Source organism: Hermetia illucens, chromosome 4, assembly GCF_905115235.1.
Source record: "Hermetia illucens chromosome 4, iHerIll2.2.curated.20191125, whole genome shotgun sequence".
Classification (NCBI taxonomy): domain Eukaryota; kingdom Metazoa; phylum Arthropoda; class Insecta; order Diptera; family Stratiomyidae; genus Hermetia; species Hermetia illucens.
In genome coordinates this window covers 21,789,014-21,815,061 of record NC_051852.1, presented here as the reverse complement: position 1 = coordinate 21,815,061, position 26,048 = coordinate 21,789,014, and the positions used below count along the sequence as shown (strand labels likewise).

Sequence of the window (26,048 nt, the reverse complement as noted above, 5' to 3'; positions counted from 1 at the left end):
AATATGTTTAGCTGCTTTTTTCGCGGGACGTCGGCCATGAAATCTGCTCTCTCTCTGAGCCTCCGATGAACAGTTGATGCATCAATTTCTGTCAAAATGGCATCCTTGAGCTCTTTTTAATGTCCGATGAATTTTTGAACCGATCCCGCTAGCAGAATCTCCGCATTAGTCTGTCTTTGGCTGATGTAGTCTTTTTCGTCCTTCCATAACCCTGTTTTCAGGCAGTGACCCGGATTGCCGTCCTGCGAATTAAGCTATCGATAAAACAACGTGAGGAACGCGCTGCCCCGCCGCGCACTAAATGGTGGCGATTTCGTCGCTTTGTGTAAAACAAAACCTTATTAAAATCGTCTCTAAAATGTCTCTCCGTCTGTCTGTCCATCACACGCATTTTTCTCGGAGACGATTTAAACGATTCACAAAAAAATTTGCTGGAAAGGTGCACGCATACAGTAAGTTACAGAATTCAATGTCGAATTTAAGGGGAGATTCCCATCCATGCACGGAGAGTGTAAGTTTTGTTTTCACTAAATATAGTCCTGTGGATTATCAAATGAAAGACCTCGATTGGTACTTTCTGAAGCCGGTCTTAGTTTTGACATTTATTGGAAAGGTGGGAACTGCGAGGGGTCGAAAGTGATCATTTCTCTAACGGACCCATTCTCAGAAACTACACAACCGAAAAATCTGAAAAAAAATCAGGAAGCTGCCTGTTACTATAATTTTGAGTAATTGGTTGCAAAACCTCTCTTAAGTTCATCCTAACAACAAAGAGTTGAGAGAGCTGAGATCCTACTAAGTTTGTTGGAAATCGCACTATTACTAACAAAGTTATAATAGGTCAAAGTTGTCACTTCTTTGCAAATTCTAGACCATGACCCATCGTGGCACACTCAAATTTCGTTATATAAGAAATACACAAAACCTTTCATACCTGAAGCGTCGTGCTTTCGGTTTCCCGACTTGTTTTTAATTAATGCACTTCGAAAACTTACCACTACGAGAAACTATAATCTAACGGTGCTAATACTTTCTTCACATCTGAATTTATTCAACAAAAAATCTGTTGTCAATTCAAATTAAAATAACAGACTTACGCGAGATTAAGTAGGGTGCACTTAACTTGCCGATTTTTTTGCTCAGTACTGTACATCAAATTTCAGAATTTTATCACTATAGGAGTACATTTTGCAGAAATACGGCCCCTAGCATAACTTAAGACACGATATTGAGAAATTTCATCCAAATCTCTCTCCAATTAGCAAAGCTGTATAGTACGTCAAAGTCATTCCTTCGTATGAAGGTGGACCAGTCGTGTACCTAAAAATTTTTGCATAAGACAGATACAAATCCTTTCATACCTAAAGCGTTTATTTTCCAGTTTCCGAATTGTTTCATACTATCTGAAGTGAACATATGGGCCTTGCGTCAAATACCATTTCCAACATATTGGGTACTTTGTTCTGTTTCAGATCATCATTTTCGTACTTTGTTCGGACTTCCTATGCCACATTCTATCGAATTTCTCAGAACGTATACACAATCTTCCCATTTCAAAACATATTTGCGATCAATCTATTCATTATTCATAATAGAATTGCTATTCAATTCGCTGACACCCGTCCCTACCTGCCGTTCAAAGGCCTTCGTGGAAATGCCTCCGTCATGAAAATGTAGAGAATTTCTAACATTTCACTCGGAACAATCCGCGCACACTTTTCCAACCCCGGACAACATACTTTCACTAAATACTGCCTGCACTGCTCAACCCTCAGTAACATTGTCTCCCTTCTGGTTTCATTTTAGGGACATCAAACTCATCTACAACAACAATGGCTGGAGGAACTGCGCCGGGGACACTACTATCGCCGACATCACCTGTTCTGTCCATAGCAAAAAATTTCTGCAACGATAGCATTTCAGCAAGGGGCAATGGAGTTGCATCGAATAGCGGCCATTCGATTGGTGTAAATAATGGTGTAAATGCCAGAACACCGGACATTATTCAGCATGATGCAAGCTCGGGGGGTCATTATACGGCCTGTAGCCTGCAGCAACAACATCAACAACAGCTGCCATGCGTGGACAACAACAATTCTAGTCAAGTGGCTGTTCCAGGCCCGATTTTCGCTAAACCAAAGACTTCTTTTACTGGCGTTGGGACCGGCAGCGGCAGCGAGGGCAGTAAGTGCACTAATGGTGGAAAGGCAACAACAACAGCAACAACTCGTGGCAGTGGAACTTGTTTGACAACATCGCAACAAAACGAATCGTCGAGGCCGACATTCAGCGGCCGACAAAGCCAGAGCCAGAGCCAGCAGCAATCCGATTCCGTGGTCTCGCAAGTCTCGTCTTCGAGCTCGATTCCGTCTCAGTTACATTCCAGACTCGATGTTGAGCGTTCCGCCGGGGAGTCGTCGTCGCAGTCGCTATCGCCACCCCAACCGCAGTCGGAACCATGTAATTTCGCCGCGACCGGGACTCCGTCGTTTATCAAAAATCCATACGTGAATAAATCCACCAATAAGTTCAGCAAATACAAGAGTTCTAGTGTGAAATCGAGCGCGAATGCGAATAGTGTGCCGCCGAACGGGATTAACAATAGTGCGAAGAGTAGTAGCCCAAGCAGTGTTACCAGCGCCAGCACCAGTGGTAGCAGCAGAAAGATGGTCGCCGCCCAGGAGTTGAGCGACACCAACGACACCTTCGATGACTTCGATCCTTCCGAGGAGCTGCAGTACGGTCCAGGAATTGTATCCAAACTTCGTTGCCGCTACTTGAGCTTAGCATTGAGGCAATCCGCCGGTAAGCAGCGGCCAGCTCTAGATAATCTCAGGAGGGCCACAAGTTTGAATAACTTGCTGGACGACGATGATCGCGGCAGCAACAGCAGCTGCACCACGGCCACGGATCACACAGCCTCTTCTGCACATGTCTCGGACCGGCCTAATTCCGAAAATATGGGCAAATCGCCTGACGAGTTTGTTGCAACTTTCCAAAAGAATCTGAAGGTATCGGACAAGCAGCGATCATGGCACACGAAACGTGGGAATGATTCATTGAAACGCGCCCGATCCGTCGAGGCATTGCTGGTTTATGGCGACAAAGCCTGGGAGAACGACGGGTCCACCGTCACCTCGAACGGGATTCCGGTTCAGATGCGCTACAGCTACATGCAACCCGTGGAGCCTGCAAAATCAGACATTTCCTCGATCGGCTCGTCCACTGAAGTCACCATCGAGGACAAGATCATTAGTGTTCGCGAGCGAAGCGCTCTGAACGAGAAGCCACCCAAGAAAATATCACCGTTTATGGATGAAACCGAACGCCCACCGCCTGATGTGGTTAAGCAGACACTCAAAATCTTCGAAGCTAGTGCGAACAGACGTGGACGCGGTCTCTCTCGGAATAACAATTGCAACGGCGAGGTGGCTACCAAAGTGCGTAACTACAAGTCAATTATCTCGCAGGAGAAGCCTCCCATTATCTTCCCGAAGCCACCATTGAGCCCCAAGAAGAATTTCCGTAAGCCTAGCACTCCGCCAGGCAGCCTGGATATAGTACCGGTGAAGAGGATCAGCAACAACCAGCAGCAAACTACTGTAAATAACAGTTTTTGCAACAATGCTAACAACAAAAAATCACCCACATCTGGACAACTTGGCAGTCCAACTTCCAGCATTTCGAAGAAATTCGCCTCTGAATTGGACGCAGCCCCGATCGTTGACTCACAGCCATCGGTCACAGCTATTGGAACAACTGCTGAACCGAAAATTGGTTCGCCACCCATCCCGTCTGCTCGCACCAACATTCCCTTTAGACACAGCTCCAAAAACGAAAGTACCCCTATTCGGAGTAACTCAAATGGTGACGGCAGCCAGAGCCCACAAACACCGGACATTATTCCGCGCAAAATTTTCGAGTCCGGCCCGAATTTCGGTGCTGTTGATTCACCCGTTACACAGCTCACCAAGCAAATAGAACGTTTGAAGATCGAGTCACCAATGGTTCCCCAACCGGCTCCAGAGACACCCATGTCACCCACAGTGGGCGGTTTGTCGCCGATCGCTAAATTGCCGCAGAAGTCGAAACCGAGCTCAGAATCGGAGGAAGATGACGATGACCTGGACGGCGAGACGCCAACCAAACGCATTTCCAAGTCAGCACTCGAGAACATTTCCAAAGCAGGAACAACACAACAATTCAACTTCAGCAGTGTCAATAAGTCGTCACATATTGGTAGCAAATCGCCGTTACCAACAGCGGTAACGCCAGCCGTTAATGGCAGTAGCAATGCTACAACAACGGCATCCGCTCATCTAGCAACAATCACGGCCGCGGCCAGTGCAAAGCAAGTTGGGGTTATCCGACCGTTGATTGCTGAACCAAAACAACAACAGCAACAGCAGCCAGATAGCAGCAAGCTGAAGCAGAGTTCCCCGAATGCAACCCCTGCAACACCCGATTTCACCTCCCACACAGACGAAATCGCAACCGCAAAAGCTCGTGATAATTTAGTCATATCGAATTTAAGTCAACAACAACAGCAGCAGCAGCAACAAGTGCAACAATCCCCGGATAACATAACAAACAATCTTAGCAGTAAAACCAATAATAGTTTTAGTAACAATAACAGTAATAGTAGCATCAAGACGAGCATCGACGCGGACCCTGTACCGGCGCCATCGACAGTCTTGCAACCGCCACGACCAACCCTAACGTCACGTGAAATCGAAAAGAACTTGATCAATACGAAGAAGAATGAGGAGGCCAACTTGCTGGAGGCGGCCAATAATAGTGATAATGGTGTTAAGTGGCAATTCGCAAAGAAGAAGCCCAGAAGTGCTGGTGCAGCACAACAACAACAACAGGCAACACAGAATACAATGATATTCAATTTTAAGGATCGCAAGGAGGTGCCGGATTATATTGAAAATGATGGATTATTATTTAGGAGGAAGCGAGAATTACCAAAGGTAATGTATCTTTCATGGTTCACAGGTGTTAATATCGGAAATCGGGGTCGGAAAATCTTGAGATCTTTTTCTAGTAAGACTTCCAGGAGTTCATAGTTCAAGTTAAAGGATCTTGATAATGTTTTTGCACTCCTTAGGTCGTCTATTAATTTTTCTGTGAACTTTTAAAGGAATTTTTCAAATAGAATCTATATAACCTATAACCGTCGGGAACTTTAGTATATTTCCTACTTCAAATCTTTCAACTTTGCATCTGGTATTAAGTGTTCTCCCAAATGACCTGCTTTGCCGAAGTGCCGGACACTCTTCCAGGAGAGGTTCCATAGAGGTTTCATTACACTCCGCACAAAACCTGCAGGCAGTGTCCGTAGGTATCCCTAGCTTCCCTAGGTGGTAGTTTAGCCCACAGTGATCAGTGAGAATTCCCACTATGATTCGGAAATTCTTTTTTGGGAGGTTTAAGCAATCCTTTGTACGTATGGGTTCATCCCATACGCCACCTCTCTTTATTTCCTTACATATACCCGTACCCTGTGCTTGCCCTTCTCACTTGTATGAAGAATTGTTTGACAGTTTGTTTGAACTCCTTACCCACTGACCTAATCATTCTAGCCTTCCAATTGGTTCCAGCAACCCTTCCTATTCTTCCCTTCTACTTTCTTCCTTTATGAACACTTGCTCTGCCCTGAATTTCAATACCACCAACAACTTCTTGGTCCGCAGTCTCGATTTCTTCCTTTCTAACCTCCCCGAGCATCACCTCTCTTTATTTCCTTGCACATCCCCGTATGTCAAAAATGACGCTCACCACCTCACGGTTGAATTTGAAGCGGAGCTCCCTCGTTCAAAACCCAAAACCAAGCGTAAATCTACTAAGTTCAACTTCCGTAAAGCCAATTTTGACGGTCTAGACTCAGCTTTAGTGTCTTTCAATTGGGTACATATATTGAGCAACTCAACGTGTGATCAAGTTCTAAAAACCTTTAACAATATCTTTTCCGATCTCCTCTCCTGTTATGTCCCTTCTTCCGCTCCTTGCCTACGTTCGTATCCAACTTGGTTCACAACGGAAATTTTTATTAACATTCGCCTAAAACATACACTGCGGGAGAAGTTTCGAGCTTCTAAACATGACGGCGACCTTGCTCACTTTAAGGCTATACGTTCTACTGTGAAGCCAATGGTCAGAAAAGCACTTTAAAGATACTTATTGAGCATCGAAGCCGCCCTTGCCCGCGGTAACTTAACTGGTCATTCCTCTCCTTACGCCTTCCTTGATTGAGTTCCTCATTGGTAATCTTGACCCCAACGTCGGACCTGGCCCCGATGCGCTTCCTAACCTCTTCCTTCTTAACTGTAGAAAACTCGTTTCCCTCCCTCTAAGTATAATTTACAACAAATGTCTAGATGAATGCTACGTTCCCCATCTCTGGAAAGAGACCCTTATCATTCCTATCCTCAAGAGCGGAGACCCTTCTCTTACTGTGGACTACCCCTCCATCTCTCTTCTCTCCTCTTACCCCAAAATCCTGGAAAGATACGTCAACGACTGGTTGTAGGCGCACTTTGGTCAACTCGTTGTTAAAGAGCAGCATGGTTTCGTAAAACATAGATCTACTACTTCAAACCTTGTGGTGTCTACCAACTTCGTTGCTAAATGCGTTAATTCACGACAAGAGGTACTAATTTCTCCAAAGCCTTTGATACCGTTGACCATAACATTCTCCTCTTTAAACTTTCATTACTAGACTTCTTTCCCTCAGTCACCTCCTGGCTTTCCTGCTATCTCTCATACCATTCCTGCAAAGTTTCTTTTCACGGTTATTCATCTCGTTCCTTCTTTCCTGCCTCTGGTGTTCCCTAAGGCTCTATACTTGGCCACCTACTCTTCCTGTTTTTTATCAATGACCTCGCCTCCATCCTCACCTGCCCGTATTTGTTTTACGCAAACGACCTTAAATTCTTTGCCTCTGTTTCATCTCCGCTGGACTGTGCTCTCTTACAGTCCAATCTTGAAGTTGTACAACGCAAATTCACCCGGACCCTCTTTTAGAAAAACCTTCCATGGGTTGATTATCCGTCACGACTCCGCACCCTCAATCTCCCCACCCTAGAGCAACGCCGTATTTTCCTTGATATGTGTGTTCTTGTCAAACTCTGCAATTGTCTGATGGACTTCTCCGCCAACTCGGATATTACTTTCCGTATCGGCTCGTCTCATAACACACGTAGTGCGGACATTTTTGCTGTACCGTTCGCGGAGATCGAGAATCCCTGGTTTTAAGCGTAAAATAAGCCATTCACTTGCTCCTCCCTCTGAGGACAATATGTAATAAGTAATTTGTTTTCTGTATATTTTCCTTATTAAATAAATGGAGACTGCTCCATTCCTAATAAGCCCGCTCAGTATAGTTCCCTCAACCGTTCCTCTTCATTTTTAATGTCATAGCCATGAAACCGTTTCCGATTCCACAGAAGGGTTCTGGCCCGTGTAAAGGCGTCCCTGCCCCCTTCTTGGCTAGTCCGTCCGCTGCTTCGTTGCCTTCCAACCCAGCATGACCTGGAACCCAAGTGAAACTTCGTTGTCATGTTATCCCTTGGTATCAGTAATTCGGGATACCGCCTAGAAAGAATATCAATCTTCCTTCGGTTTAGGCAGCTCCTCGCCTCACTGATACTCCCGACCATCCTGAAGATTGCCCTCCTTGCCTGCATCTGTATGTGCAGATGAAGAGGGGTTTATCCCAGAAGGATCTCCAGGGATGCCGTTGGGCATGTTCTCATTGCCCCACTGATACACACGCAAGCCAGTCTTTGAAGTTTGTGTAATTCCCTGGCTTGTGTCCTGAGTTCGGTTCTTTCTGCACAGATTACCGTCCCATAGGTAATCATTGGCTTTACTATTGCAGTATATCTCCAAAATAGTATCTTCGGGCTGCAACCCAATTTTTTTCCTGCTATGGATCTACAAGTCATCAGAGCCCTCGTGACTTTCCGACAAATGTTTATGTGTCTTCCAGAGTAATTTTTCATCATCATCAAGGGCGCATCAACCGGTATCCGGTCTAGGCGTGCCTTAATAAGGAACTCCAGACACCCCGGCAGGGTCTGCCTCGTCTTTTTCTACCATAGATATTGACCTTATAGACTTTCCGGGCTGGATCGTCCTCGTCCATACGGATTAAGTGACCCGCCTACCGTAACCTATTGAGCCGGATTTTATCCACAACCAGACGGTCATGGTATCGCTCATAGATTTCATCGTTATGTAGGCTACGGAATTGTCCATCCTTTTGTAGGGGGCCAAAAATTCTTCGGAGGATTCTTCTTTCGAACGCGGCCAAGAGTTCGCAATTTTTTCTTTTTGCTAGGAACCTAGGTCTCCAATCCTGGCAAGATCATAGTCCTGTACAGTAAGAGTTTTGACTCTATAGTGAGTCGTTTGGAGCGAAACAGTTTTTGTAAGCTGAAATAGGCTCTGTTGGCTGACAACAACCGTGCGTGGATTTCATCGTAATAGCTGTTATCCGTTGTGATTTTCGACCCTAGATAGAAGAAATTTTCAACGGTCTCAAAGTTGTAGTCCCCTATCTTTATTCTTCCCGTTTGACCAGTGCGAATCGATGTTGTTGGTTGGTTGTTTTTTTGGTGCTGACATTACCACCATGTACTTCGTCTTACCTTCATTGATGTGCAGCCCAAGATCTCACGCCGCCTGCTCGATCTTGATGAAGGTAGATTATACATCTCGGGTTGTTGTTCCCATAATGTCAATATCGTCAGCATAGGCCAGTAGTTGGGTGAACTTGCTGCCTCTCGCATTTACGTCTGCATCGCGAATCAATTTCTTCAGGTCCAGGTTGAAGAGGACGCATGGTAGGGCATCCCCTTGTCTTAGACCATTGTTGATGTTGAATGGTCTTGAGAGTGATCCTACTGCTTTCATCTGGCCTCGCACAGTGAGCAGGGTCAGCCTAGTCAGTCTTATCAATTTCGTCGGGATACCGAATTATCTTATGGCCGTGTACAGTTTTACCCTGGCTATGCTCTCATAGGCGGCCTTAAAGTCGATAAGGAGGTGGTGCAACTGATGGCCATATTCCAACAGTTTTTCCATCGCTTGCGGCAGAGAGAAAATCTAATGTGTTGCTGATTTGCCTGGAGTGAAGCCTCTTTGGTATGAGCCAATGACTTTCTGGGCGTATGGGGCTATCCGGCCTAGCAAGATAGCGGAGAATATCTTATGGATGGTACTCAGCAATGTGACACCTCTATAATTGCTGCACTGTGTGATATCTCCCTTTATGTATGAGACAGATAATGCCTCTTTCCCAATCGTTAGGCATTGTTTCGCTGTTCCATATCTTGAGCACAAGTTGATGAACCACTTGGTGTAACTGGTCGCCTCCATATTTACTTAAAACGGCTGTAATTCCATCGGCTCCTGGAGATTTATGATTTTTAAGCCGATGAATTGCACCGACTGTTTCTCCTATACTTGGTGGTGGCAGTATTTCTCCGTCGTCTTCAGTTGGTGGAACCTCCAACTCGCCGAAGCTCTGGTTGTTCAGTAGTTCATCAAAGTACTCAATCCATGGCTCCAATATGCCCATTCTGTCGGAAATCAGATTTCCCTCTTTGTCTCGGCAAGATGAGCATCGAGGTGTATAAGGCTTCATCCTGCTGACTTGTTGGTAAAACTTCCGCGCCTGGTGCGGCTGCTCCCGGTACTTTTCTAGTTCACAAACTTGTTGGCTTCCTTTTTGCGCCTGTAAAGTCGCTTCTCCACGCAAACCAGGTACTTCCAACAACCATTTCGTGCGATACTGCTAGCTGGATAATGTGCCGTCCGTTACTATTGATATCCCTATGTAAGCTATGGGAGCCGTACTTCTCGACTGTTGAAATGTCCAAGTATGATCTTGATATCATACTTGGGACATGCTTCGGGAGTTCACTCAACTGCCCCGTAGAAGGTATCCTTCTCCGACTCTGCAGTCTCCTCTGTAGGGGCGTGAACGTTTATGAGGCTTATATTTCTAAACTTACCTCGCAAACGCAGAGTGCATAGCCTTTCGCTTGTATTTTCAAAGCCGATAACAACAGGTTTCATTTTTTGGCTGACTAAGAAACCTACTCCAAGCACATGGTTTACTGGATGGCCGGTATATTATATGGTGTAGTGGCTCTTCTTCATGAAACCGGTCCCTGTCCATCGCATCTCTTACAACTCTGTTACATCAGCCTTATATTGGGACAGGGTATCGTTCCATGAGAAATCCTCCTGTTCGAGGCTCCTTTCGTGGTTTCGTAACATCGGTTTTCCGTGTGGGGTTGTCAGCCCTACCCAACCCCCAACTTGAAAGACCAGTTGGTACATTTTGTCCCGTTTTTAAACGCGGGAGACTCGCCTTCATCCTTTTCCGGCTGCAGCTTTTCGTTAAAAGCTCCCAGCGAGCACTACGTGGAAGTGGAGATAGGATTTGGTAGTAGAGCTGTTGGTGTTGACTCAGGTTTTATGCTCCATCGTGGGTACCAATCCACGTTTCGCCCTGGGACCTATACTACCCTTTGACCGCCTTTGGCCGGATATTTTCAGTTGGTTTACATGGGGGCTCACGATTATTTCTATAGCTGATCCCTATATCATAAGAAGGAAGTAGAGGCTCTCCTTTCAACTATGGAACTTATTACTCAATCGAACTAAAGATTTCAGATGAACTTCTCAACTGTTAGTACGAACGCCTGCACTCAATGCCAATCGGATTTGCGTTCGTTTTATATGTTGGAGTTTGCATCAAATCAGTCCATCTTCGAAGAACTTCATGGTATTCTACGAACCTCATGAACAGTCATGGTTTTTGACATCTTACTAGGCCTTTTCAGAATATTAAGCTATTTAAGATTTCAAAGTTCTGTTAGCTGTAGCTGAAACGTTCATACTGTCTTGTTTTGGGTTAGTTACTTTTTCCAGATAACGTCGGTTCCCTAAGGTTTATTCATTTGCTTGATCTTTTGGTTAGAAAACTGGCAGCAGGTAACTACAACTACAATATATAGATTATGTTAAGTGGCCTAGTCAGCAGTTAAGTATTTTTTTAGGTAGCATAACATCAGGGGAACTCAAAGTGTCTTTGTCGTAGATCTCCTAAGTGACCTTAGCACATCGTATTTTACTCAGCCCTATATGTCTGTATATCTATTGTAATTATGACTTGCATTTGTCAGCACCCGTTTGATGGAATGATTTGAAGGTGATTCACTCTACTCAGAATTTTATTGCTTCATTTTAAAAATTTCTTTGAATTTCTTAGTGTAGATTTCCTATTTATTCACTATCAAAAATTCAGGATTTGTGGCTGTTTAGGTATTTCTCAACAACATCTCGTGAACTTATACATATATAAAACTTTATCAGAGTTTATTTTTGCAATACATATTAGTTTGCAACACTTCAAACGATATTACTAATTGTCGATAAGCTTATCAATGCAAGGGGAAAAAATTGTATTTCCCCCAATCGAACAATGTCGTGATATCGTATTATTCGATAAGGTCTAAAAACCAACTGGAATTCACAAAGATTTGCGATGTCTAACTGCGGCTAGTTCAGAAGCATTTCGTATTCCAAAAGATATCTTTCTTGAGATGAATTTAAAAATAAGTCGCATTCTGGGTAAAAGGGGGAATTTTACTCGTAAAAACATTGCTTGCCTAATCAGTCGTAATTTATATTTATTGATCGAAATCAACTACGATTCAAATGCGGCGTCTATGGCCAATAACTGATATTGTGTGCTACTTAGAGTGTTGTTTGTGGAAAAATGAAAAGCTCCCGCTCAAAAAAACAAAACAAAGGCGATTGTATGGAGTTTATCGTTCTTCCTGTTTCCAAGTTGCGAAAGTGACAATTTCAAATCAGTCTACGATATTGAAGTGGAGCTATCTTTCCGAAGCTGGAACTTCCGCATGTGACCATATGTTGGATTTTATCGTCTAACATTGAGTTTGCTATGAATGAATATTGGTACTGGTTGATATTGAAGAGGAAGCTGGATCTGAATCATGTTATCATAGGATAAAACACAGAATGGGTCCATGGAGGTGGTCTCTCTCTGGTTATCAATTATAAAACTCTCATAAGTAATTTTGGTGTTCTTTGTGACCCATTTGGTCCAGTTCCTGAGAAGTTGTATTGAAGCATGTTGGAAACCCGAAACTAGGCGTTTCAGGTATGAAAGATTTGGTTGATTTTTTATGTAAAGATATTTAGGTAGACGGTGCTACCATTTATAAGTAGCTCTTAGTGTACATACGTTGATACGATGATATTTCATTTTTTAGGGAGTTGTAATTTAACGCGAAAGGGGTAAAGTTTACTTACTAAAACTTTGTTAATAATAATAGCATTTCCACCAAACTTATGGATATATATAGAATGCACTCAAGGGCGGTTCTCAAATTTTCAAAATATAACATCAGCTGGTCTTAGTTTTGACATTTGTTGGAAAGTTGGGGAGGCGAAAGTGGTCATTTATTTCACGGGGCCATTTTCAGAAACTGGTCAACTGAAAATCTAAAAAAAATCAAGAGGTTGCCACTATATGGTGACTAGGCTCCGAAATACCTTCCATGCCGATATCCCTTCAAATAAAGTTAGTAATAGTATATTACTATAATTTTCAGTAATTGGCTACAGAACCCCTTAGGTTCATCCAGCAATGTAGGCTATAACATGGAGCTTGATCTTACCAAATTTGGTGGAAATTGCAATATTACTAACAAAGTTATAATATGTCAAAGTTGTCACTTCTTGGGGAATTCAAGATTTGAAATGTCAAAATCATCCGAAAGTGAATATACAATAATATGTGCTTATATATTACTCATATATATGTATATATATATTGCTCATCCTCCACTTCCACATTGCCGACATTTGGAGCAGTTCCACAAGTCAGCGCAACTGAAGTCGAGGAGGCAATAAAACAAATGAAATCGGGGAAAGCAACAGGACCTGACGACATCGCATCTGAGCTCTGGAAAGCGAAGAGCGGGGACCCAACACTGTGGCTCAGTGAATTCTTTAATCGGATTATTCAGGAAGGTAGAACACCATCTGACTGGCAAGAAAGTACCACAGTTCCAATATGGAAAAAGAAAGGTAGTCCAGCAGAATGTTCAAATTACTGTCCGATCCGGTTACTTTCCCAGACCATGAAGATTTTTGAACGCATTCTTGACAACCGTATTCGCGAAATCGTTGAAATAACCGTGAATCAAGCCGGATTTGTCAAGAACTGCGGAACTACTGACGCAATACACGCTGCGCGGCTACTCATGGAGAAACACTGTGAGAAGCATCGCCCTCTTTACATTGCCTTTCTGGATCTAGAGAAAGCTTTTGATCGTGTACCACACGAACTTATCTGGTATACTTTACGACAACACTTCGTGCCAGAAGAACTCGTGCGCTGGGTTCAATTGCTCTACCACAATCCTAAAAGTAAAGTTCGAAGTATGGCGGGTGTATCAAAACCGCTTCGTGCCTCTGTTGGAGTTCATCAAGGAAGTGCCCTCTCACCACTCCTCTTTGTCCTTGTTATGGACACCGTCACACGGGATATCCAACGTCCAGCGCCCTACACACTGCTTTATGCAGATGATGTTTTCCTAGCATCTGATAGCAAAAATGATCTCGAGCAACTTGTTCAAAAATGGAATGATCGCCTCATGCAACACGGTCTCAGATTGAATTTAAACAAAACTGAATTTTTGACGACCGATCCCCATGAAACAGGAACAATCACTGTCAGCGGCAGTGATCTGCCCAGAACTGGGCGATTTAAATACCTCGGGTCAACACTATCAGCCAATGGAGAACTGCGTTATGAAATTGCTTCACGCATTAACGCAACCTGGATGAAGTGGGGTTCCACAACTGTTCTTTGTGATCGACGTATCAACGAACGTCTCAAATCTAAAATTTACCGCAATGTCGTCCGTCCAGTCGCTTTCTATGGTTCTGAGTGTTGGGCGACTATAAAAGACAATGAACGCCGTCTTGCGGTAATGGAGACGAAGATGCTACATTGGACTAGTAGCGTCACACGTTTAGATCACATCCGAAATGAGGATATCCGCGATCGTTATGGGTTTGCACCGATTGTGGAAAAGTTGCGAGAGAGGTGTCTTCGATGGTATGGTCACGCAATTCGTGCAAACGAGAATTCACTTGCCAAGATTGGTCTGAACATCGAAGGCGATGGTAAACGACCAAAAGGCAGACCTTAACAACGGTGGCTTGATACGGGGATTTGAAAGCCTCGAGATTGCACCCAGATCAGGCATTCGATAGAGCCAAATGGCGAAACCGATCACGACGAGCCGACCCCGCTTGTGAACGGGACAAAGGCTGAACAAAAAGAAGAAGAAGACCATGATATATAGCTCGTAGTGAATATATATTGCATATATCCAATATTCAATTCGACGTTGTACTAACAATTTTTCTCGTGGGGAGTAGTAATTTCCCGCGAAAGGGAGAGATTTGACCTACTACAAATATGTTAGTAATTGTAGGATTTCCACCAAACTTTCCAGAATGATGTATCCTATTAAAGTCTATTTTGTTACATGTCTAGGATGAAGGTAAGAGTACTTCACCGTAAATTTTCAAAATATAGTAATACACTATTATTACCTTTATTTGGGCAGGTATAGTAACGGGGAGTATTTTGAGATCTAGATACGGTTTGTGCGGGCCACGATGATTTCTTCAGATATTTCAGTTGGGTAGTTTCTGTGCACAGTTCTTTGGAAAAATTGCTCCCTTTCAAATCACCACCCTCCTTCCCAATGTAAAAACTAATATCTACTCCCAGCATCCTCAACAAAAAAATCAGTTCGGCCTGGTGTAGGTTTGAACTTACGATGGATTCCACTTCAATATAATTCGCACTCATGTCGTGTTTGCGATTATATATAAATGGAGCAATTATCACCTGTCGCCACTTTCGGTCACGCTGCTTCCAGGACAGAGGTGAGACAGCGTCTGATTAATTGCCTCTGCCCTGAACGAAACCGTCAGTCAAGATTTTTTCTTTTCTTTTTGAACTTGACTATTTAACCAGCAGAGGAGCCCATGGACCCTCAACAGAGGAAGTAAGTTGCTTCCTAAGTGGTCCGGTACGCCATCAAGTAGATGCGGACTAAGGACTCCCAGCAACCTCAACAAAAAAAAACTAATATCTGCTTCAAAAAGGACTAATCGAGACCTTTCATTTGATACCCCACATGGCTATATTCATAGAAAAAAAAAATGTACAACCTCCATATGAGAGGAGGAGAGAGGATGACATGTACATAGTTAGGAAATACAGCAACAGCAGGAAACTATTGATTTGAGTAAAGAATCATTGTGTTATTCGTATGTTTTTTAAAGACTGTTATTTTTCTAAAGAACAAATGTATCAATGCTATACATTGTTTGTTCAATAACCTCCTTTCGTCTCATTTGAAGGTCACTCCATTCAAGGAAGCCCATCGGCGCGAGGTCAGGCAAGTATGCTGGGTGAAGCAGCACATCCCATCCATGTTTCAATAATTTTGAACAAGCCAGGTCACCAAAGGTGTGCCTGGTCTCGCATTGTCGTGGTGGATGGAGCACAACTCCTTTACGATTGATGAGCTCTGAGCACTTTTAGATGAGATATCCGTTCAACCACCCAATAGCCATCAATAGTTTTCCGAATTCATAGTTCGATTGGTTGATAGACGATCAAAAAAATTACACCCTTCAAATTCCATCACACTGATAGCATAAGCTTCCTTTGATGATGTTCTGCTTTTGAATGGATCTATGGCGAAGATGCACAGGGTGAACTTCCATTTTCAATATGTTTTAAAATCTCTTAAATTCAACCAAACCTCTCAAACTTTTGTAAAGAATGTAACTTAAACCGTCAACTGTCAAAAAAGCACATGAGTACTGGAGCAACGGTCCTTCCCTTCTTTAAAAAACATACAATGAAGGGGGGACCGTTGCTTCACCACCCAGCTTCGTGATGCACTCAATATACCTATTTGGCCATAAGAGGCAGACACATTTTGAATGAATATCTTCCTCTAGAATTCTCCATTTTACAAAATTGTGAGAAGGCATTGGCTGCTGCGCGCTGTGCCGCCCACGACTTCTCCTTGACAATTGCAGCTTAACTACACTAAACTAAACTTAGACCGTGTGTTTTCACTACTTTGCTATAGTAGATTCCGTCCTTTTTCATTCGGGCGTACTGTGAATTTTAAATGTGCCAAAGCGAATTGTGCAAATTTGGGGTATTTGGAGGTCCCGCCAACTGAAGATGACGGACAGATACTGCCACCACCAAGTTTAGGAGAAACAGTCCGTGCAATTCATCGGCTAAAAAGTCGTAAGTCGCCAGGAGCCGATGGAATTACAGCCGAATTGGTTAAATATGGAGGCGACCAGTTACACCAAGTGGTTCATCAACTTGTGCTCAAGGTATGGGACAGCGAATCAATGCCTGACGATTGGCAACGAGGCATTATCTGTCTCATACATAAAAAGGGAGATATCACACAGTGCCGCAATTATACAGGTACCACGTTGCTGAGTACCATCTATAAGATATTCTCGAAACGTCTCACCAAAGACAATGATCTTGTCAGTCCTCATGTATTCCTCGTTGACTTTCGAACTTTTGGCCGCGTTCGAGAGAAGAATCCTCTGAAGAATTTTTGGTCCCTAACATGAGGACGGACGATTCCGTAGCCTACATAACGACAGAATCTATGAGCGATACCATGACCGTCAAGTTGTGGATAAAATCCGACTTAATAGGTTACGGTGTACGGATCACTTAATCCATATGGATGAGGATGATCCCACCCGGAAAGTCTATAAGGGCAATATCTATGGTAAAAAGAAAAGATGAGGTAGACCCTGCCTAAGATGGAGTGATGGCGTAGGTCAGGACGCCAGACAGCTTTTAGAGATATCGAATTGATGGACCTCGGTGCAAAAACGGGATGTCTGAAATTCCTTATTAAGGCAGGCCTGGACCGGGTACCGGTTGTTGAGCCGTTGATGATGATGATGATGATGAACGCAAAGCTGATCACATTGCTTCACATTGGTCTTGATTGAAGTGGTCTAACCTCTAGAACCTCCAAGTGATGGCACCGGGAAGTGCTGTATTCACATTGACTTGCTGACGTGGTTCTAGCCACGAAGCATGACCAGAAGTTATCTGGTGCCATGGGGATCAGTATAGCCCTCCGAAGGCATATGTCTAATGATAACTCCCCCAGGGGATACGTTTTCAGCCCAATTATTTGCGATTAGCTCCTTGTAGGAGTTTCATAGGGGTTGTGATTACATCCATTTTGGGGACAGAAATCTTCAGACCTCAAGCGTGGAGTTGCATTTAGAACTCGGTTGTCATACTCCTTAGTTCGATGGATATTTAGGAAGGTCTGGCATCAGAATGAATGCTGAGCCACAGTATAGACGACTGATATCGTTTTTGCTTATCACAGTGAGGTTCTGATTATGGTCACAAAATCAATCCGTGTCTCGCGAGAACTCACGTAAAACCACTAGGGATTGGCCACCTTGAAACTGCTCGTCATGGTAGGTAAAGAGTCGTGATGCGATGTACGCTAGCGAAATCGTAGTTATTTGTGCCAGCTTTCGCATCCTGACCAGCGTAATAATAAACACTCTTTTGTGACGATGGATACCACGCTACACTTCCCGGATTTGTCGTGATACTGAGGATTGAGCGTATCGCAGTCGTCCCTACTCGCAGTGGCAATAAGTATTTTCATTACCCTACGCTCGCTGATCATATGGCACCCCGCCACCCCATAACTTCACTTGCGTTAAAGAAAGAGCTAAAGGACCAAGAAGACAGTTCTCCACTACCGAAGCTACTCAATTTCCCATCCGCCCCGATAGGAATGTGCCAACAGACCAAAGTGCTATAAGACTCATTAGCCCACGTAACCAATTAATTATAAATCCCAGATTTACCTCGATTAGAAGATAATGCAAGAGAAACGACATCGTCAATACAAAAGAAAACCGTGCAGACAGCCACAGTGGCAACCAGCTCCCAGTAACACTCCGCCTCTTCCACTTTCTGATCTTCAGACGATGATTGATGGCCACAATAAAAATTATCGCACCTTTGAAATGACAATGGGCACTTCCTCTAAATCCATTTAAATGAATAAATTAATAATGAATAGTTCCCATCAGCATCCATTAATGTTATTAGATGGATTTACAGCTCGCATTGAAGCCATCTTCATTCAAATTCAACACTTTCACTGCATGTAGCGGAGCCGATTTGAATACGAAATCAATCGTCAACTGAAAATGGAAAATCATGTTAAGTAGCATTTTCTTCAACGGAAACAGAATCAGGGGAAGGAAACCCGGCTTGGCTTATCATAAATAAAAGTATTACGCCCGAAGGTTACGTACGTAGCTCCATGGATTAATAGAGACATTCGTATTAATGGACGATATCAGCCCCCTGAATACGCGAGCAAGAATGTCATCCGTTAAATGCTTGGAAATGTGTTCAAACCACCAGCAAACATGAGTGTCAGGCGATTGAAATTCCAATGTCGATTTGAATTTGTCGCGTTTGAATTTGAAATTAATTCGTTTTGAAAACATTAAAGATGAGATTGTTATATAAGTTGCAGAGACAAAAGTGAATGTTGGAGAGATGAGGTGTGTTTTGCAAACAAATGGTTAGGGAGGCAATGTCATGTTGTAACGGACAAACATTTCAAAGTAGATTAAATTTAAATAATGTTTTGTAAGCCCATGCAAGCTGGCAAAAAATGTGTTTTGTAAACAAAAATCTCACACAAACGAGGGGGTTCATGAAATGTTTTTGATAAAACCTGGAATTTTGTATTCAGAAAAATATTTCCATCATTAATCACTTCGGTTTCATACCGTTTATATCACCACCAGGGCCTCCCATTTGAAATTTTTACCTCAGTGTATCTACTCAATCAAAAATCTCCTAAAAAAGATAAATTGCCATCAAAGTCAGCCTCATAGGCTTTTAATCGCGGTAATTATCCCTGCAAGTCGTGGTGGAAAAAATTGGAAAGGCGACTCCCAACTCTCAAAATATACCAACTTTCAATAACATTTTGCTTTAATTAATGATAGTTTGAACTATTTTGATTTCAATCGATTTGAACAAAAATTCCGCAATAACTTACCTCAAGTTTAATGAATCGAAAACAACCTTTTATTTCCTACAATTAATCAGGTCCTTGCTCAATGCCTTATGTAATTTTGAAGGAAATTTACTCCCATAGATAACAAGAAACGTTACCTTCACTCGGAGTCTTGATTGAAATTTAATGAATCATTGAAAATCAATGACATTTTTTGGGGGTTTTTTGGATATATTTGGACATGGCAATGTCTGTATTATCTGATAGATATCCAACAATTAATTCTATCTTTTTGCCTGGAACTTTCTTGTAGTCGTCAATTTAGTTGATATAAAATTTATTAGATCATTTATCATTTGATTCATGTCTTACGGATACACATATTGTGTTTACCGTGACTGCATGTCGAACTTGGTGATTCAATCTTCAGTGAATGAACACTTTTATCTATGGATTGCAAATGCGATCCCGAGGAAAAACCAATTGTAAACAGCTGTCCTAAGGATTCGATCAGGAGATCAAAATATATTTGGTTCAGTTCAAAAATCAAAGCCATGAAAAAAGAGATGAAATACGGCGTCATAACTGGCATGAATGACTTGTGGGCGTGGATAGCCGGAAATTAGATAGTCAATTCAGCTGCAAATAGTTGCGCAAGTCATGCAAAAATAAAGATTAGTGACTCCATAAAATCATGCAAAATTCGATATAAACATATGTCTAAGCTTTGAATATACGATTGTGACTAGATTTTCAGTTGATAATACCTCTATCTTGTGATGTTTGTAATTTGACGTACTGCGTAGCTGTCATTTATTCATGGAGCAATATAAATTGAAAATTTTAAAAATATACCTCAATTTAAGGACTTTCCTCAAACACCTCCACTACACAGATGACATCTATTTGCTCTCTCACCCAGTCATGAGCCAATAGCTTCGGGGAGACGGAATGAAACGCCAATAAAACCAAGATACCATTACGTTGTTGCAAATGAAATGGCCGTTTTTGTACAAAAATTTGAAACGACTGTAAAACTTACAAAAATTTATTTAATTAATCAAAATAGTTGCCAGTCGATTCAAAACACTTCTCCCAGCGCGATTCAAGAGCATTTATGCCAGTTTCGTAGAAGTCCAACGTCGGGTGTTGATAAATTCGTCGAAGGCAATTTTGACAGCATCTTCGTTCCTAAATTGTTTTTCCGCCAAAAAATGATCTAAATGCTTAAAAAAGTGGTAGTCGTTAACGAAAGGTCCGGTGAATATGGTGGATGAGACAGAGTGTCATACTGCGATTCGTTCAACTTTTGAACCGTTGTCCTGGACACATGAGCTTGTGCATCGTCGTGACCAATCTCGGCCGTTGAATACTCAATTTTTGGTGGATTTCCTCGAGTTGGGCACAGTATTTCTGTGCATTTATCGTTTCTCCAGGTACCAGGTACCAAGAAAGAATAGTGAATAACTCCAGCTCTAGACCACCAAACACTCACCATTATCTTCTTCGGATAAAGGCTCGGTTTCTGCATGTGCTTCGGTGGCTCATCAGCATCTAGCCCTTGTGCTGATCGGCGACGATTGTCGTATAATATACACTTTTCATCACATGTCACTATTCTGTGTAAAAAAGGGATCGCTTCTGTTGCGCGAGAGTAAGGAACTGCAAATTTCCATTCCATGTTTTGCTCCGTAGGGGCATGCTGAACCCATTTGTCGAGCTTTTTCACCTTTCCAAGTCATTGCAAGTGCCGGGAAACTGTCGAACAGTGTACGCCCAGTTTTTCTGCAATGTCTCTCATAGACTGACGTGTGTCGGATTCGACTAGCAAACGCAGCTCGTCGTTGTCAATCGATGGTCCTGGATGTCCACGTGGCTCACTCTGAAGGTTTACGTCGCCTGACCGGAATTTTTCGAACCATCGCCGTGTGGTTCGTTCGGTTACCGTATCAGCTCCAAATGCTCTGTTAATGTTCCTGGTCGCCCCGCTGCTTTATGATCGAGTTTGAACTCATACAGAAAAAGTATACGTTCTTGGCTCTTTTCCATCATTTCTTCCGTTTTATTCACTGTTATCCCAACGATGCTCAAAACTGAAATGACTCCTTGATTAAATGTAGGAGTATTTATACTTCAATATTCAACACCAATATCGCCAACTGGTGATGGTTTGATACATCAAAATCGCAACTCACTTCACTTAATTGCCAAAACGGCCATTTCATATGCAACAACCTAATAAGTATTATTTGTATAAATGAGGTTTTCTCGGGGGACCGAAATAGTTTCGTAATCTAAATTTAAGCTGCTATTCGCCCTGGTGGTGTTCAAAGGGTAGTATAGGTCCCAGGGCGAAACATGAATTGGTACCACGATGGAGCATAAAACCTGGGAAAATTCTGCTGAATCAACACCTACAGCTCTACCAACGAATTCTATCTCCCTATGGGAGTTCTTTCTTAACGAAAAGCTGAAGACGCCTAAAAACGGGATAAATTGTACCAATTGGTCCACCAGGTTGGGGGTTGGGTAAGGCTGACAACCCTACACGGAAAACCAACATTACGAAGCTACAGAAGGAGCCTCGGATAGGATGGACTTTACAATGGCGAACCCGGCAACGACAATGGAATAACGATTTACGCATTTTCTCATGGAATGTGCGCTCCCTGTACAGAGATGAAGCTGCCAAGCAGCTAGCCAATACCCTGTCCTAATATAGGACCGATGTAACAGCGTTGCAGGAAATGCGTTGGACAGGCACCGGTTTCCTGGAGAAAAGCCACTACACCATATATTATAGCGGCCATCCAGTAAACCATATGCTCTTAGGCCGCCAAAAAATGAAACCTGGTGTTATCGGCTTTGAAAACATAAGCGAAAGGCTATGCACTCTGCGCTTGCGATGCAAATTCCGAAATATAAGCCTCATAAAAGTTCACGCCCTACAGAGAAGACTGCAGAGTCGGAGAAGGATACCTTATACGAGGCAGTAGAGCAGGTCCTCGGAGCCTGTCCCAGGTATGATATCAAAATCATACTTCAAGATTTCAACACTCAAGAAGCGATGGAGCCCGTATTCAGGCGATACCTTGGCGGAAATCGAAAATCGGATGAAAAAGAAACTACGCCAGGTCTCAAGGCAGCAACTTTCAACACTCTTCCAGGATATGAATATAGAACCTAGGGAATGGACAAGATTAACCTACTTGGGTCGCACGCAGAACATCAAAAGGCGGCTACATAAACGTGGATTCCAGATCACCTCGACCAGCAGACGATACCTGCTTAGGACCCGGTAACAATCAATCAAGGACAAAAAAGAGTGTACGGGAAAAAGCGGCATTTATAAGATTTCCTGCCCAGACTACGACAAGATTTATGTAGGCAAAACAAAACGGCTAGTCCACAGCAGGGTATTAGAATATTTAAAGGAGGCCGAATTCGCTAAAAATAAGACACATAAGGTCCGCGGTTGCCAGACATATAATAGAGACACCATTTGTCGTTGGACAACGTCAATATTTTGAAGGAAGTGAACAACATTGGGAAGGAAATTTTTTAGAAGATAAAACACTGAAGAAGGGGGCAATTGGTCCCGGAAATACTTTCTACTTTTTAAGGTTTTATGTAAAACAAAACCTTATTAAAATCAATTCACTGTCTATCTGTCTGTCTGTCACACACACTTTTCTCCAAAATGGCTACCGATCCCACGCATACAGGGAGTGACATAAATTTGCGTGCAGTTTAAAGGGGGGCTCCTAATACATGTAAAGGGGGATGTAAACATTTTTTTCATGGAATATCGTTATGTGGGGTATCGAATGAAAGGTCTCAATTACTACTTTCCGAATTTGGTATTAGTTTTGACGTGAATTGCAAAGTACGCGAGTGAGGAATCAAAATGTACACACTTAAAGTCAGACAGGACTCCGAAAAAAATCAGGGTGCTGCGCTTAGATGAAATCTAGGCGTCAAAATATGTCCCATTTCGATATCTGCTCAAAAAAACTTACTAAGAAAGACGATCAGTCTGCAGGTTGGAAACCATATGATCATCTCAAAGCCGACCATCAAATACCTTGGCGTGACTCTCGATGCCAAGCTGAGTTTCAAAGGGCATATGTTGTACGCCTGTGAAAAAGCTGCAAAGATCACCACGGCCTTTGCCAGGATGATGCCGAACGTAGGTGGGCCAAAACAGTGTAGCAGGCTACTGATAGCTGGGGACGTGCGGTCCATATTGCTGTACGCGTCGCCTGTGTGGGCGGAGGCTTTGGATAACGTACAAAACTGGAGGAAGATAAATTCTGCCTATTGTCTGATTACACTGAGGGTATGCAGCGCATTTGGAACTGTTCGGATGATGCGGTGTTCATAATCGCAGGGATGGTCACTATTGACCTGTTAGCGAAAGAGATGCGGTGCCTGTATGCACGGAGGCAGGCGGGTCAATCAGGAACCGGAGTAGATCATCGGCGAATGGCAAGAGAGAAGTCGCATAAACTCCGGTGACGACGGTGGGACGAGTGGTCGAAGGGTCGATGGACATACAAGCTTATTCCTGATATTAGGGAATGGCTTGACCGACGACATGGGGAGGTCAACTATCACCTCACGCAGTTTCTCACTGGACACGGTGGTTGCTACTGAACGCACCTGCATCGCATCGGTGTGGATGATTCCCCGAACTATTAAAGATGCGGGATCCCAGAGGACCCGGTGTATGTACTGTTTAAGTGCCCGAGATTCCGGGAGGAGAGAAGAAGCCTAAGCGAGGCCCTGGGAGTCGACGTGAACCCCCAAAACCCCCAAAATGCTAAGTTCGGAGGCAAACTGGACTTCGGTCATCCACACAATTGTGCGGATACAAACCCAGCTCCTGAGAAAAGTATACGAAAGAAGAGCGCAAAGAAATGGAGAGTCTGCACCCTAAAGACAGTAAGGAGCTGGTGAAGGAAGCAAAGAAGCGAAAGACTACAGAGTTGGAAACATGAAGGCCTATGGAAGGCAAGCCCGCCCCGCGAAGTAATGCCTAAATGGTGGTCCCGTGGGACAAGGGCAGGAGAGAGGTGGGGATGCTTTTTTAGTGAGTGCGAATCCCACACTACATCCATGCCAGCTTTGACTTTCACACGGCAGAGCTGAAATGGATGTGTCTTTCTTAACGTGTCAGTTCATTGCAGATAATTTGCCTGAACTATCCCACTTGGTAGAAATTCCACTTGAATATCAGTGTAAACCACACATCTCAGTTTGCTGCCTTACGCACTCTTAATCTCAAATGTTAGTTAGTTGGTGGGTTGTCACTTTTGAAAATTTCAGGTTCATTCCATATGTCTTCACTTAGCCAATTACTTCATTTGGCAATCCAGCATCATAACTTTACTGTGGTCGGAAAGGAGGATTTCTGGCTACCCTTCCTTTCGTCCTTCTTTTCAAATATTTTGGGAAGTCCATAATGACAGACAGATGCCATTTTGAGTCGTTTCAGGCTCTCAAGCAAAAAATATTGTCTGCTGATAGTCTCCCGCACAGAACTTCTTGCTATGAGATAGACGTTCCGAAAGGTTTCGGAAAAAATGAGAACCTATGGTTCATGTTTATTTTGGGTATCAATGATGATTTTTCCATTGAGTTTTCCCGTCTCTGTAAACTTCACTGATAACATGGTGTGTCTCGGAAACTCTAATTCCCGAGCCCCTTCTACCTCAAAACATTCGGACATGAATGCATTTCATGGTCTCAAGAACTAGCCCCGAAATCTACGTGCATCCATGTATGTCCATGGCCACCTATCCATAAAGTCAACTTCCCCGGCGAAGGTTAAATAACTCTCCACCCAGCTTCAGCTCAAGGTAACCATACCTTCCATAATTGTAGTCATCTTAAACTAGAAGGGAGTGCTCACCTGCTCCAAATCAGTTATGGCTCTGAAAACCAAGCAGCAGCTACCAAACCGGCGTCCGGGACAAGCTCAGAAAAAAATCGACACCAAGGAAAGCATGAATTCAAAAACTTGTTGTGAAACTACAACAATAACCAGAACTACTCGTGATAATGGCGGTGGCTTTAATTTAAATTCTCTTTTAACCTTTCCTACTATAAAAAAAGTCCATAAATTAAAAAGAAACTACTTTTCACCCAGCAAGCAGCTCAGAATAGAATAAGCGCATAATTATCGTGACATGTGAAGTAACACAACATCGGGGTTTGTTGTTGTGTTTTGAATCTACCTGTTCCCTTGGTCGTCTCTCCTCGCTCGCTAAGAACTAAATCATTTCATGGCGGATTAGAAAAGGCATTAATGTCGCTTGATGATTCTTGGATGACACTATAAAAAAGTAATTCAAGATTGTACATATAAACACAAATAAAGGGAAAAAAACTAAACCGTGTGTAATTTTTTTGGTTAATTTGGACGACTTCTTAACTGGTCTCTTGAACTGACATTTTTTCTTCCGTTCAAATGTCACCATTCCCGGGGCGAGAATGCAATTAAGGGAAAAAAAACCAGACCAGAAATGAAGGACTAATGAACCTATAGAAGTGGCCGCTATATCAACCTATAGAGGTTTGTGAAGAAAGCGCTTTAGGTGCATATTATTTGCTTATATATGTATATTATAGATACAAGTATCTTTCTTGGCATTTCCGAAGAGGTACATATGCGACGTGTTGGCTATGAACCTATACGACCGGTTATTTTTTCTTGCATCAAATGGCACCAGATTTGCGTAAAAGTTGATGTTGCTCTGCAAGATTGGAAGAATCAAGTTGTTCGGCCAACGGTTATTTGTTATATTCAAGGTTAACAATGGTGCGAAAAGATACGAA

The 26,048-nt window shown here is 43.0% G+C and overlaps 1 protein-coding gene across 3 annotated transcripts in view; it reads left to right on the top strand.

Annotated features, from left to right (window-relative positions):
- The window catches only part of LOC119656002 (serine-rich adhesin for platelets), a 201,701-nt gene that overhangs the window by 80,728 nt on the left and 94,925 nt on the right, over positions 1-26,048 (top strand). For all 3 annotated transcript variants that reach the window (XM_038062242.1, XM_038062240.1, XM_038062243.1), the window contains exon 2: positions 1,807-4,976. In XM_038062242.1, coding sequence (XP_037918170.1) covers positions 1,807-4,976 — 3,170 coding nt within the window. The remainder of the gene's footprint in view (positions 1-1,806; positions 4,977-26,048) is intronic.